General features: G+C 35.4%; 1 protein-coding gene across 2 annotated transcripts in view; it reads right to left on the bottom strand.

Moving 5' to 3' along the window:
• RELN (reelin) overlaps positions 1-16,422 on the bottom strand; it is a 472,813-nt gene that overhangs the window by 142,359 nt on the left and 314,032 nt on the right. For both annotated transcript variants that reach the window (XM_008592225.1, XM_008592230.1), the window contains exons 13-19: positions 15,954-16,066; positions 11,889-12,097; positions 11,018-11,146; positions 9,873-9,982; positions 5,335-5,401; positions 1,354-1,587; positions 532-693 (exon numbers count right to left, since the gene is read on the bottom strand). In XM_008592225.1, the coding sequence (XP_008590447.1) occupies positions 532-693; positions 1,354-1,587; positions 5,335-5,401; positions 9,873-9,982; positions 11,018-11,146; positions 11,889-12,097; positions 15,954-16,066 (1,024 nt within the window). The remainder of the gene's footprint in view (positions 1-531; positions 694-1,353; positions 1,588-5,334; positions 5,402-9,872; positions 9,983-11,017; positions 11,147-11,888; positions 12,098-15,953; positions 16,067-16,422) is intronic.

The raw sequence follows: 16,422 nt of genomic DNA, 5'->3' as shown, positions 1-16,422 counted from the left end.
TAAATATATCCTCACACTCTACCTTTGCCAGGCACTCTATACATGCTAGAAAAATTTCTTTGTACTCATTACTTAATTATATTACATGGAAAAATTTAAAACATATGGGCTATCATATTTTATGAATTATTATATCATATAATTTTAAAATACAGTATAATATATAGCTAACAAATATTTGTTAATAGCATTTATAATTTAGTGTCACATTAAAATCATATCTAATAGTTTACCTTCTAGTTAAGTGAGGAAAACAGTGTTAACCATTTTTCCCTTTCCTAGGTATCAAAATATTTCCTTTAGATGCACATTTCAAAATATGAGAATAAATTTCTTCAAATTATCAGAAATCAGAGGGAGAAAATGGATTGGAAGAATGTGGCTTGCTAGCTTTTTATTGCAAGACATATCAATTTTTGTCCTCTCCATCTCTCAATGGAAAAATGTCTCGAATTTTATACCCTTTGAATTATGATTTCCCCAAGAAGGAGCTATCATTCTAACAACTTTCCCAAATACTTTCCAACATACCTGGGCTCATGATAGTTGAGATATGAATAGTGCTCCAGGAGTTTCCAAGTTATCCCGTTATCATAAGAAAAATGCAATAAAACTCCTTCGCCAGGCTGGTCAGGGGCTCTGCAGGTGCTCAGAACAGACTTGCTCCCCAGCCTCAGTGTGAACTGGAGAAACCTAGACATAAATTGTCTATAATTAGTGTGTGCATAAACATTTTTAATTGTAATCATTTTGGACTTTAAGGAATTTCAAACAAATTTAAATGAATGACCCAAAAGCTGTAGGCTTTCCACTCTTTTACAAAATGTAAGTAATTTCACTGTGAGATGTACGAATATGTGTAGAAGAAGAGGTCATCGTGAATGTGTTACATACAGATATATCCATAAAAGTATAACTGTATGTTTATATATATTTGTATACTATGTACTTGTGTACATACACTTAAAATGCCAATCACTCCTTTACTGCATTATTTATTAGGAACTGGGGGAAGGGGAGATACAGAGTAAATCTAATCAGCCTCTGCAAGCTGTCAAATAAATAAAACTACATAAATAATTAACTATCCCTTGGCTTAAGAACACAGTTTTGATGCTAACATTTCATATTTTTAAAAGTCTAGTCAGTTGTTAATATCTTGAAGTCATTGGTGAGCTTTCTAATTTATTAAAAACTAGGGAAAATTAACCCTAAATAAACTGCAAGCTTCCTGCAAACCTGATTAAAATTGAAAGATGCATATATCATCAAAAAAAAAAAGAAATTGAAAATAGATCTAAATCCAACATTAATATCTTGTTTCTGTATGTATTCTACCATGCCTTCACTCACCTGGATTGTGAACTGTCAAGGAAGGATGTAATAAGCTGACGCCTCCCATCTTTGTTGAAAACCAGGGCTTTACCACTGGCCAAAACACCACAACCAAAGCTGACTTCAGCACCACGGATAGAGTAAAAGTTGTGGTAAGAAGAGAGCCTGGAACTGCCAAAGCTTTCAGAAATAAACATCGGGAATGTCTGAGATGCCATCTCACAAGCTGGGCCAGAAAATCCAGGGTCACACCTGAAAGAAATATCGTAAAATTAAACTGTTGGTCCTTTCAGTGATTCCCAAATCTGCTTTGGGGAGGAAGAAGTCCAGAGGTCAGGATTTCACTGAATGGTAAATAAGGCATCTTTGGAAAATACTGAATCTGAAGACTTGATAGGACTGATTGACTAAATATTTAAGAAGAACACTGTTTTCACAGCCCTTCCATAAAAAGCTTGTGATTAAAACAATAATTCAGTGCTCACCTTCTACCAATACCAGCAGTTTGTCTAAAATGCATCTACAGTTGTACACATTTCCAACTTAAAATATTTGTGAAAGGTATATTACATGTATATAATTTATTCATAATGATGCCCATTAAATTTATAAAAGAAACAACATAAAATACTTCTAGTAAGGTATCTAGAATAAATTTCCTCTAACAACAAATGTAAAAATACACGTTATATTTGTGATAGGAATCACTTTAAATATTTGGAAGCTATTGGAAAATAAAACTATCTTTAACTACTTTAAACTTAGATTGGCATTATAAAGGGAATGTGTACATTCTTGACCTAGATAGAAGTCCTTAGCAGAACTGTGTTGCTTTTCTTTAGTCTCCCAAATTAGTAGTGCTTCAAGAAAAATAACCCCACCCCGCCAATAACAATCTGCTTGCTCTGATGTGAGAACATGCGGCATTTATTAGCTAACTAGAATACATATGGAGCTCCTGAGTCCTCTATCAATGAGAAAACCTCATCACAGATGAGTCAAAAGTTGAATATCAGAAATTTCTTATATTTTAAAGAATTTACTCATTAGGAATTAGTTTCAAATCCTTTGTTTTTACTACACTATTTCTTTCACACTACATTTACAACATTGCACATTATAAAATGAAATTGGTGTCCTTTTGGGTGGGAGATTCTCACATAAACATTCAAAACTTTCTGAAGTCTAAAATGAGCCTTCTATAAAGCAAGTGTACCAATGAAGTGATATTATGGCATGATGCAGAGGATACTTCTTTAGCAGTATTCCTGAAACTGGGGTCTATGCTGGCCTCCCAGAGGGTCCATGAAATGTATAAACATCTGAAATCAAATGCCAAATTTCATATACAATGGATTTTCTGGGGGAGAAGGTCCACAGTTTTCATCAGATTATCAAGAAAGTTGGACCCTAAAATGCCAACAGCTACTGTAGCATGAAGTTGGAGGGTTGTTTTGGCATCTTGAGCAGCATTAGGGAAGGGGGAGGAAAATATTTACTGAACATGTAAATGAGACTCAAACAATTCCCTTCTTTCAAACATTATCTCATGGACTTAGACTCTGAATAGCCACATAGTTTCCAAAAAAAGATTTTAAAAATCAGCTAAATTGGACACCTTCTAAAGTCAGGAAATTGAATGTGGTTTACCATGGCACAAATTGGAATTAGTGCTTCCCAATGAGACTGTCTATCATCAGAGTGCATTTCAGAGCAAATGCATTTTTTAATATCGTAAATGCATCTTCTTAGAACAAGTGATTGGGAGAAATTGGTGATCATTTAGAGATGACTCACATTGAGTCAGTTCCTGTTTAGTGGTTTTGAAAGTACTTTTATCCAAAGGTCATGCAATTGGTATAGAACTCTGAGAAGGATCCCACTCATATTAAAACAAACAAACAAATAAATGAACAAACAAACCCTTTGTAGCCTTCATTTTCCAGCATAACAGTAGGGTAGTTTCAGGAACGATACGAGTCTCTCCTGACTCCAAATATGTTCCCTACTGGTTCATCTACCCACTCTTAAATGTAGTATTATAGTCACCCTGTATGTCAGGAAAGAAAGATCCCACTGCTATGATGTGTGGATGACACTTGTGAGGGAAGGTTTCTAATGCTCTCTCTCCTCATTAGCATTTCTGACAGGGTTGGGCTTATCAGGTTAGTGAATTGTCAGTTTGGAAATCCAGGCCTGGGATTAGACATAGGCAAGAAAGTGTTAGGGAGGAGGACAGAGTGGTATCTCAGTAGCAAATGAAAGTAGTAATGAGGGCAACAAAGTGGGGAGAAAAACAAAAAGCTGCAGAGGCCCCAAATTCAAGGATCTGCTTAAAGGAAATGCATGTCATTGAAAATAAATTTCTTTTCCACTAATTTTGCCCAAACTCACCAAAGTGCATATTGCTGGAAAAGGAGGCAGTGGTCAAATGTTTAGCCCAGCCACAAATGAACAAAGCCAATAAATGTTACATAAAGCATTGTCAGAAATAGGGAAAAACTAAAGTTCTAACTGGTGCAAATATTCTGTAAAACCTCAAAAGGAGGAAAAGGCTATGATTATTCAGGATAATGTATGGTGTGAAAAAGAATGATGTACAAAAGTATAAAACTGCCATTTGGATTTCTGTTTGCATCCATCATAGGGGACACAGATGGCTGCCTTAATAAAGCCATTTCATGCTAAGAGGAATACTGTAAACAAAAAATGAAGTACTGTAATTATAGATAGGTCTTTTAGAAATACCATTTTCTATTTTCTTTAGCAGAAGGAGTTATCATTTTAGATAATTTGTTTTCAAAACTTTTCAGGATGACTTCAGGAACTGCAAAAATATCTGGCCTCCTTGTGTTCATTTTATTTATGGGTAATGGATGAAGATAACAACTTGTGGAAAACACCAGCCAATGTTTCATAGATATAACAAGCCAGTGCTTTGGGGTGGGGATTGGTAGTTTTATTAAAAAGCACAGAGATGCATATTAAGTTTTGAAATATAAACAGAAACTTTCCAATTCTTCACGTGCTTTATAGAGTAAAACATTTCCATTGTAGAGAGTGATCGCTTTGCTAATTAAATTCATTGAAATATAGTTTAAAAGTTTACCTGCCTCTCTAATTTCAGTGCTAACAAGTGTTTGCCTCATAATATAGTTTAAATGATCAGGTTCAAAGCCCTTTCTTGAGTTTTCTATTCATTAATTAATTAGCTAGTTAATTAATTAATCTTTTTGTTTGGAAGATAAGAAGAGATCAACTAGGTAATCTGCTGTTGAAAACTTCTCTGTTTATCAAAGATTGCCTGTGGCTTCAGAAATTCCCAGGATGGTTTATAATTAAATACTAATATGGGAATGACTTAATAAATGTGAATATCTATTCTTGGTATAAACATGACACAATTCACCAGCGGAGGCTAGATATTTACACTATTAATGTATAATTTCAGACTTCATATTCAACATCATTTTTCTATAAAATACTTTATGATCATTTTGCAGACACAAATGATTTTCAAAAGTAAACAAGATTGCAAAGTTATATATAAAGGTGTTGAATTTTCTTATTAAATCTGCTAAATTTGGCCCACTCCTGTTTCGTTTAGCATTAGGTCTATGGGTCATTACTGATTTTTGTAATCATTTACAAAGCATGCTAGGAATTAAAATGACTCATGAACACTAGAGTAAGTTCACGAAAAGGAATGTAACTAAAGACAGGAAGCGCAGCCATCAAGCTATGAGGAATTCAAATTTGTTTACAAATTTACATGAGGGATGATAAATTTGTTCACAATTTAGCTTAATATAAAATTTATTTATTAATTAACTTTTACTTACAGAATATATTTAAATTACACTTAAATTCCACCTGGAGTATCCTACTTTTGATCTTAAGAAGATATCGAAAGCCTAAAAAGGATGTTAAATTAAAACGACTTGTAGAGTATAAAGTACACATCAAAAAGCAGCACAAGTATTATTTCAAAATGCTTACTTGCAACCATGTCGAGTGCACTGTCCTCTGCCAGAACAGAATTTGAGACACGATGGACCAATATAAACTGCAGGGAAAATGAGATCATGTGAAAGACAGCAATATAACCGCGAAAACCAGGAACATCACCTGTATGATTTTATGAAGCAATACCCATGAAATACAGCCCATCACATGTATGTGGCATGCAGAAATCCAGGAAAACATATGGAGTGCTGTGTTGCAAGATAAGCACTTAGGTACAAAACTGTTGAAACTGCTTTAACTTACACAAATAATCTTTTTGAGATTTTTATGGTTCCTATCAAAGAAAATAGAACCATATTATTTGGATTCCTTAATGGAGTCTCTTCTGCTAAAACAATTTCAGACAGAATATTAATGCTTCTGTCATGAACATTCTACAAAGTTTAAACTTTTTAGGAAGAAATGAAGAATTTACAAAGGATCAATTTGATATATCACAAAATGGAGAGGTCATGACTATAATTTCCAATGATATCTGGGGAAAAATCTATAACATTGTAGATGATTGTTACATATATTTCTAAATATCCATCCATCCTCCCTGCAAATAGAATTAAGAATTGGTTGTTGAGTATAAAGTCTTCTCCGTAACACATATTTGCACTTAAATGCTGGCCTTGACTGAAAATGTAATGTTACAAACCTAAATTCTAATCTTTGGAATGCTGAGAAAAGGACTCCTGATTGTCAAATGGTAGGTTCTGAGATACTCAGACTCCGACACATTTAAAGATATTAAGTCTTTTGACAATCAGCACAGTCAATAACACATCTTTGTAAAAGTGGTACAAAACAGATGGGGAATTAAAGATGCAATGATTATTAAGACCACATATATTCAATTTCAGGCATAAAAAATTTACCATCCATTACTGTTATCTTTGATTTGTCAACATATAATAAAAATAAAATAATTAAATGATTTTATTTTAAAATAAACTTTCATATGGCCTGTGCTCCTGTAAGCACTTAATCCCCGGAGCCAATTAACAGATGCAGTAATTCAAATGCAATGTAAAGCAGGCCAATGAAAAAACTCTTGGCGAAGGAAACTGCTGGTTTAGGAAAAGATTAGATAGCCAGGCTAAGAGGTTAAAGGTACTGTTTTTAGGTGTCAGATAATTCTGGATTCAGATTCTGGCTTCACCCAGGAAACTGGATAAGTGATTTATTCTAAGTCTCAGTGTCCCTATTCTTTAAAATGATATAGTAATATTCCTTGGAGGGAAGAATAAATGAAATGTTCTATTTTTAGCATGGTGCCTGGCACCATATGGTTATAATCATCATTACCATCCTGGTGTCAGTATCCCCTGACACCCTCCTGCCCCATTGCTTTGATGGGTTTCGTTTTGCACCAAGTGCAGAGGAACAAGAAAGGGGCTGGCTCCATTCTTCTTTAGCCTCGAAAAGCATATGGATTGTTTTCACAGCACACTTGATTTTATGGCTGCAGAAGGATCTACTCTAGGTCCTGTAAGTAGTTCATTGCATTCTGCAGTGTCACTCTGGAGACTGTCCAGTAGAGGACTCATGTCATAGTTCAAAATGCCTTCCCTGCTAACAATAGCGTCACTTGGACTTACAGTATGAGTTAAGTTTACAGGCTCCTTTTTCCTAAGGGTATGGAAAGGACAGGTTAGCTTTCTTTACCATTATCAGTAATGTAATCAAGATGGAAAAAATTTTAAAAATTACAATAAAATATACTTTGCTCCAGGATTTTCCAATTTGCTCAGATTTTTGGGATAATTTCCAAAGTACTTCCTTTACATACTAGCAGGAGCTGACTCTACTGTGAAGGAAGAGCATACCTAACAGAATTATGATATTGACCTGGTTTTTCCCCTATGTTTCTTTTCCTTGATGTAATTTGGGAATTCCATAATGAAATGGGAGAGATTTCAGGGGTGTTTTTTGTCAATTTAATACACATTTCTATCAGGAAAGAGAGTGTGTGTCCTCTCCTTCACTTGTGAGGAAGCCAGAGAGTGGGTCTTGTTTTTGAGGAAACCTCAAACAGGATGATAAACAAATTGAAGAGATTCTGCCCTAAGTTTTACATTCAACACACACTGCTAACCACGTGCATTCCATATATCTTTTCCTTTTCCCATTCTATTTAAAGCATGATGGTGGGAATTCAGAGGATGTGTACTAATCACTTTCTGACCTAAAGTCACGCTGTAATAGCCTTCTTTAGGAAATTAAGATATTCTTTTCATAGACTTATATGTGCTTCACTACACTCCTAATTTCCTCATATACTTTATTTCGTTACTAGTTTTTAAACTAGTTTTATGATTATCAAAGTAATAAAGGTTCATTATATGGCCTTTGAAAAGTATGACAGCAAGAAAAAGTCACTCAAATCTCACTATCCAGAGCACAAACTTATTTGCTAGAGCTAATTAGTAAGTCCATTAATTAAAACTTTTCTACTAATGCAGAAACTCCTTTTTAAGAACTTCATCTTCTCTTTTGGAGGGAGGGGATCTGAACCCTTGACCTCAGTGTTACAAGGCAGTGCTCTAACCAACTGAGCTAACAAGCCAGCCCCTATAACTTCATCTTTAGATGTTTTTGCAAGTGCACTATGTGTATGTCCATATAACTTGTGTAGTCTTTGAAGTCTGGGCCTTTTATTGGTCTTCTTTGAATATAGACTGTTTAAAGAATTCATGTTGTTCATCAGCAAATTATCTTGCCTGAAATTATTTCCAAATTCCAAGAATTTATTTAATTAGTTGTGTCTCAATATTTAAATTACTCGAAAATAACAAAAAGATGATTAAAACATGGAAAGTCAGTGTGATATTATGAAGTATATATTTGGATTTTATCCAGTCTCATGGTATAAAACCCCTAAAATCCTTAGTTAGACTCTCCAAAGTGCTGTCTTTTTGTACGCTAATAAGGTTAATGTAGGCTAGTGAATGGCAGTCCATAGGAAGCTTCAGGATTGGGGTTGGTCACCAGAAAGACCAAGGCAGTTCCACCCCCCCCAACCTCTAGGGAGGGAAGAGGAGCTGAATGTTAAATTCATCACCAATGGCCAATGATTTAGTCATCATGCCTATGTAATGAAGCCCCCATGAAAACCCAAGAGGCCTGGGTTCTGAGAGCTTCCAGATAGCTGACCACATGGAGGTCCCAGGGAGGGCATGCCCCTTCTTCCATACCTCGCCCTGTACATCTCTCTATCTGTATCTTTTGTAATATCCTTTATAATAAATGGGTAAACATAAGTGTTTCCCTGAGTTTTGTGAGCCACTTAGCAAATTAATCAAATACAAGGAGGGGGTTGTAGGAACCCCAATTTATGGCCACTCAGAAGCAAAGGTAAAACAGTCTGTAGCTTGTGATTGGCATTAGAAATGGTGTGGTGGGGGGGACAGTCTTGGGGACTGATCCCTCAACTTATGGGATCTCATGCTATCTCCAGGTAGACAGTGTGGGAATTAAATTGCAGGGCACCCAGCTGGTGTCTGCTGTAGAACTGCTTGCTTGCTTGCTGGTGGGGATTAATCCCCACACATTTGATCATGGAAGTCAGAAGCTGGTGTTCTGTGTTGCTTGTTGTGATATGACAGCAAGGCAAAGACAGTGTGTGTTTTCCCTCTCACAGACAGCATTAAACAACGGTGTAGGTTTATCCCATTTTATAAACTGGCCACAAATCAGTTGCTATGCTAAATTTGCTCAAGTGCTGATGTTTTGTCTCTTCTTCCCTCCCTTTCTTCCTCCTTGTTTACTTCTTAGTAATATAACCATTCAGTCAAATTTATATACTCTCTGAAAATAGGAAATCTATGAATCTACCTGTAATTAGAATAAAAATCCAAACAGAGTTGGCTATTAATAACAAATATAAGAAATTTACAATCACGCAACCCATTAGCTTAAAATATTTCTTTTTGTGTACTTGTCATAAGTCATATTGGCTTTAAAATGATGCGAAAAATATCAACAATTCACTTAATTAAAGATAACAAACTGTTTTTATGTATATCCAAATTTTCCTTTTATACTGTTTTCTGAAAAGAAGGTAGAAAGAAATTTCACTAGTATTTTAGAGATGGTTTCCTTCTGTTTGGTGTCTAAAAGATAAGCATTCCAGATGTTGTGGTAGTTACTAAGAGAAGAATGAGTCTTATTTTAATACATATGGTATGATAAATATTTATGTTAATTTTGTATAAAACATTCAAAGAAAATGTTAGGATATCCCTCGTCATCAACTGTGAATTTGAGTTTCAGGGCTTTATGCATTTTAAAATCATGCATGTTGAAACATTCTAGCTTCTAATATTGCTGACTCCACTGCCTTTTTTCTTCCTGATGGCACATTCCTGGGCTTCTAACAGAATGCAAAGGAGAAAAGGAAGAAAGGGTGTTTAATGAATTGCAAGACCATGACTTAGAAATGTGATTAAGTCTGTGCTGACAAACAAAAGCACAGGAAGACTCTACATCAATGGCATGTGATTGTGACAGGCATAAACACTAACCATTATCAATTGCCCACATGTTTCCAAGGATTGGTCCCATTTGTCTCCAGCGAATCCTGGTGTCCTGGGTTAGTGCTGCGTTAGGAAGGGGAATTGTTATTCGGTTCCACCTGCAAGAAATTTAGCACAAAACCAGTCTCAAAACTATACTCACGTCTTTTGAATCTACTTTACATGGCTTGGATGTTCTAGTTTCTGTGTGCTTAGGACAGCACTCAAGTTTGTCAATAAACTCTTTAAATTCACCAGTGGAGTTTGTATAGCTTTAAAACAGACATTTAACTTGTAAACGCATCTGCATCATGCTAGAGTAGTGGATTTGTTCTTTATAGCAATAATATTTGTATTTTTTCAGACATTCTGCTTAGAAGTTTTTACATCAATACTCAGACCTTAGATATTATCTTATGGTAGGCATCTGTGCAGAGATGGGTGCTGATTAACATCAATTACTTTTTATATTTTGCTATCTCTTAGCCATATGAATATTTAAACAGGGGCTAGAGAAAATAATTTCCAACTTAATTTTGCCATCCTTGGAAATGATTTTACTATTTATATACTGCTTATTCTGTGAAGTAGCAAGTATTTTACATAACCATCTTTAATTCTCATAATGGCCCCCAAAGGCATGTGTTATTGTCCCTTAATTTATGTGGGAAGAAGTGGAAAGTTAGAGAGAGTAAATATCATTAAACAGAAATAGGAGACAGAATCAGGATTCGAATCCAGGTCTAATTCCAAAACTTTCTTTCTTACTCTAGGGGGCATCTTTCTATAAGTAAGTATTTTGGCAATAACCACAGGACCATCATATAGAATTTATGTTCATGGAATACAAAATATAAGTCAAGTACTAAAGAATGACCTTACAAATTGCGATCTTGCATCAGTCTTACCAAAGGTACTGCTTTTTCTGTTTTTTTTGGTGACTGGATGATACAGGGATCCAAACCCTTGGTGTTGGTGCTGTGTGGTTATCAGCACTATTATCTAACCATCAGCCAGCCCTATAAGACCATTCTTAAAGAGAAGTTGGATTCCTTACCTATAATGCCCCAAATGCTAGACTCAGGATTACTCATTGATTTTCATTTTGCAACATGAATTCAAGTCTTTTAATATCCCACAGAGAGTTTACTCACCCACTATAGTTTTCAGAGGAGTAGATAGTGCTGTGAGGGAGGTGGGGACCTGCACAGATCTCAGGTAAGCATTCGGTGTGGAGGAGGGACCAGGAACGCCCATGGTTGGTAGAAAACTCCAAGCTGACACTAATAACACCAGAATAAGCACAACAAAGAAGGGGCAAAGATAACAAACACAAATGAAAATTTCATCTCTCACTAAGTATATTAGACATCTGTAGAAGTAGTGTAAAAAAATTTTTTTAAGATGTTGCTTCCTAAATGATTGTTTTCTTTTTCACTGAAGTTTGACCAGCCTGCAAAGGGAAGCCAGTTAAATTATAGCTATGAAAACAAACTGTCTCCCAGTCAATAAATGGTAACTTGATTTTGTGCTCTTAAATGTGAAAGATGGCAAGGCAATTACCATGTCTGACACTGTCACTTCATCTTGTGAATGTGAGACTGACAAAATTCTTAGAAAGGATACTAGCAGCACTTTGGCAAGTGAAGCTGAGAAGTCATAGCTCTTGAAGTGCTAATTGATTTCTTTGCCTATTATTAGGGGGTCACTAGCTTACATGAGGTCAAACTTTTTTTCAGTTGTTTTTTCTCTCTCAGCAATCTGTTGTAATGGATGGTTGCCACAACATGTGCAAACACTTCTGATACCTAAGATCAAGCACTTAGAATGAAGCCATTCCTACTTAAGATCTATCTAGTCATACCCTGCATATTAACTGAAGAACTTTTCTTTTGGGCAAAGTGAGTTAATGGATATTTTATTTAAAATCCAGCCAAAAACCTGTTGAGAAACCACCTCTGATTCAATAGCCAAGTCCACATGTTCATTTTAGTTAGTAGCACACTCCAGAATAGGGCATCCTACCTGTTGCCAGGCTGATGTGTTCCACACCCCAGATTAATGGAAAACTGTATCATGTGAGACATTGTAGAAGGGAGAACAGGTAAGATGTGGAAAAAGTCTACAGCCCAGACATTCTTATTATGTCCTTGATGGTTCTTTTGCTTGAGACAAAATTTGGTAGCAGGTGTCTGAAGTTCAGGATTGATGACCACGGAAACCAAAGATGGAACCTTCCAAACAAAGGAAACAAAAATCATTCATAATCTTCCCTGTATTGGCCCATGTGACTTCTCCTAGGTTCTACCTAGTAATCACTATGTAACACAACTGCCATATATTAAGCATCAGGCAGTGTTCTTTGTTGTTTCATAAAGAATTCCTCAAGGAACATTTATTATAGTGACTCAGAATTCTTCCTTTGCAATTAGGTGTGTCCCTGAGTGTGCATGATCAGGTTATCTCTGACTGAAGATAAACTGATTGAGGTCATTAAAAGTTATCAAAGCATGTGCATCCATTTTATCTACCTTAGCACAAGACAAAGGTAACGACATTTTCACGTTATCTTCAGTCTTTTAAAGTGGACTTGTAGAGTAGTAATGGGTTTTCAAACTATTATTCTAAAAACAGGACTTTAAGCAGAAACAGTCAGAACCAATGAGATAATGCATGACAACTTACATAATTGATTTAAACTAAGTCATGCACAAAGATACACCAAAAAAAGAAAACCATAGGCCAATATTTTTGATGAACATAGATGCAAAAATCTTCAATAAAATATTAGCAAATAGAATACAACAACACATCAAAAATGTTATACACCACAATTAAGTGGAATTCCAGGTATGCAAGGTTGGTTCAACATACACAAGTCAATAAATGTTATACACACATCAACAAAATCAAGGACAAAAACCATATGATCATCTCAATAGATGCAGAAAAAGCATCTGACAAAATTCAACATCCCTTCATGACAAAGACTCGGAAAATTAGGTATAGAAGGAAAGTATCCCAACACAGTAAAAGCCATATACAACAAACCCATCACCAATACCATCCTGAATGGAGAAAAACTGAAAGTTGTTCCCTTAAGAACAGGAAGAAGATAAGGATGCCCACTCTCATGACTCCTATTTAATATAGTATTGGAAATACTAGCCAGAGCAATCAGGCAAGAGAAAGAAATAAAAAGCATCCAGATTAGAAAAGATGAAGTCAAATTGTCCCTGTTTGCGGATGATAATATCCTACATATAAAAAAGCCTAAAGACTCTACAAAAAAATTCTGAGTTGATAAATGATTCCAGTAAAGTTGTGGGGTACAAAATCAACACACACAAATCAGTAGCATTTTTGTACTCCAACAACAAACTAGTAGAAAACGAAATCAAGAAAACTAGCCCATTTACAATAGTCACCAAAAATTAAAAATACCTAGAAATCAAGGAAGTGAAATCACTGTTGAAAGAAATTAAAGAGGCAAAAAAAGATGGAAAGACATTTCATGCTCTTGGATTGGAAGAATTAACATTGTGAAAATGTCCATACTACCCAAAGCGATCTATAGATTCAATGCAAACCCCTTCAAAATACCAATGACATTTTTCACGAAAAAAAAAAAAAAAACAATCCTGACATTTATTAGGAACAACAAAAGACCCCAAATAGCCAAAGCAATTCTGAGCAATAAATAAATAAATAAATAAAGCTGGAGACATAACACTATCTGAATTCAAATTATACCACAAAGCTATAGTATCCAAAACAGCATGGTACTGGCATAAAAACACACTCTAAAACCAATGGATCAGAATAGAGAACACAGAAATCAACCCCAAAACTTACAGCCAACCGATTTTTGACAAAGGAACCAAGAACACACATTGGGGAAAAGACTGCCTCTTCAATAAATGGTGCTGAGCAAACTACACATCCATATACAGAAGAATAAAACTAGGTCTGTACCTCTCATCATATATCAAGATTAACTCAAAATGGATTAAAGACTTAAATATAAGACCTGAAACTATAAAACTCTTAAAAGAAAACTAGGTGAAACACTTCAGGAATAGGAATGGACAAAGACTTTAAGAATATGACCCTGAAAGCACAGGCAATGAAAGGAAAAATAAACAAATGGGATTTTATCACCTAAAAATCTTCTGTGCAGGAAAAGAAATAACAGAGTAAAAAGACAGCCTACAGACTGGGAGAAAGTATATGCAATCTATGCATCTGACAAAGGATTAATATCTGGAGTACACAAGGAAGTCAAACAACTTAACAGTAAAAACCCAAATAATCCAATTTAAAAATGGGCAAAGGAGCTGAATAGGCATTAATGAAAGGAAGATATACGAATGGCCAACAGACACATGAAAAAATGCTCAACATCACTCAACATCAGGGAAGTGCAAATCAATACTGTATTGAGATAGCTTCTCACCCCAGTTAGACTGGCCATTATCAAAAAGACAGAATAACAAATGCTGGTGAGGATGCAGAGAAAGGGTAACCCTCCTACACTATTTGTGGGACTGTAAAATGGTGCAGCCATTATGGAAAATGGTATGGAGGTTCCTTAAACAACTGCAGATAGAACTGCCATATGATCCGGCAATTCCACTGCTGGTTATGTATGCAAAGGAATAGAAATCCACACGTCAAAGGGATACCTGCATCCTCATGTTTATTGCAGCTCTATTTACAACAGCCAGGAGATGGAACCAATCTGAATATACATTACTGGACAACTAGATAAGCAGCAACATGGACAAACTTAGAGAAAATCTTAAGTGAAATAAACCAGGCACAGAAAGAGAAATACTGCATGTCCTCATTCATAAGTGGGAGCTAAAAAATAAACAAATAAATAAAAGAAAGAAAGATAAATAGATAGATAGATAGATAGATAGATAGATAGATAGATAGATAGAACAATCACAATAATATGTTGAACTTTCCAAAGGAGAGAACAAGAACTGGGTCACCAGAGATGGGAAAAGGGGATGGGAAGGGGGATAAAGGAGGAATTGGTAGAGGGCCACAAAAAATGATTACATTGTATAATGTCGAATATACTAACTATCCAATTTGAGCACCACATATGGCACACAGGTAATGATATTCAACTCTGTACCCCACAGAAAAGTACAATCAACTGTTACAATAAAAAAAAAAAGTGAAAAAAAAAAAACCCATGGTGGAGGACATGTGACCTCTTAAATAAAATAAATTAAGTTATGCAGATATAATCCTGCCTACCCAGTGCTGGAAAAGGTAGCTCATTATAAAATCCAAAATGGTATGACTTGGGTTACCCTCGTATGTGGACTATGCTGGATACTTACGCTGGTTGTTCCCCATTCTAACCTAGATGTTTATCTCTTGTCTTCCTTACTTAAACCATGAGATGCTAGATGTTGGCTGTGTTAAAGCTTTTAAAAGTACCTAGGGTGCCATCAATGTGGAGAGAAGCCTAACTAATAATGTGTGTGGATGTAGTCTCAGCATAAATAAATCTACTATTATAAAAAATAATTTTACACCATATGACAAGCATCTGACATAATTTTGAAGATGTTTGCAAATAATCAGAGCCAACATCTGTCTTACATCCAAAGGACAAAAGAAAAAAGTCAACTTCAGTAGCTCTAATTAGCAAAGAAAAAAAGCAAAAAAAGTAATAACGATTTGTATTTCTACAATGTCTTCTGTTTAGGAAATCTTAAAATGCTGGATAAATACTCATTATGCCTGATAGCAAGTCTGTGAGGCTGCTTTATTAGAGCCACTTTTAGGGCTTTCTTGGGAGTGAGAATAACTGTCAGTCAGAGTATTGAGTTCTCTCTAACAGTCTCTAAACAACTGTAATTCATTCTTCCTGATAAAACCTAATTTTTCATAGGTATCAGAAAAAAAAGTGAATATTGAAATGTCCATATCACTTTTAAAAAAACCTGACAACCTCTTGGGCTACCAGAACAGAGACTTGTCCTCTGCATCTGGAGTGGTTTTCATGGTTTTGACCCTGGTTTGCCCAGGGAGGTCTCAGATTGGCCATTTGGCACACAGGTGTACCTTATATGAGGTATAGGAAAGGGTATCCAGTACAATGTGCTCTTTTCTTCCTTCAATCTTTGCATATAGGATGATATCGTTTTCATGAGAATCTCCAGGGTCGCACATTCCTCCTGCATGAAACAAAAATTTTAAGTTGTTAGTACCAGTTGCATCCCTAAACACATCCAACATAGTATTAAATTTCAGAATAAAAAATATAGTATATAGATATCACTTAAGAATAACCCTAAACAAAGGTAACCAGACCCAAGGAAATAATTTTTGAAGACAGTGCAGTTAGGCCACGCTAAGGATCAAAGACTTGACATTTGAGAAGGCCAAAGTAACTATTTGCTTAATGAGATTATTCAAATAGTCTGTGTTGAGCACATCCACGTTTTAATCCAAGTTAAAAAATTGTGCTCCACTTTTTAATAAACCATTAATTCCTTATATTTGAGGTCTTTATGGCTAAAGTTCAAGACCC

This window comes from Galeopterus variegatus, unplaced genomic scaffold, assembly GCF_000696425.1.
Source record: "Galeopterus variegatus unplaced genomic scaffold, G_variegatus-3.0.2 Scaffold153, whole genome shotgun sequence".
Classification (NCBI taxonomy): Eukaryota; Metazoa; Chordata; class Mammalia; order Dermoptera; family Cynocephalidae; genus Galeopterus; species Galeopterus variegatus.
This window is presented reverse-complemented; position numbering and strand designations above follow the sequence as displayed.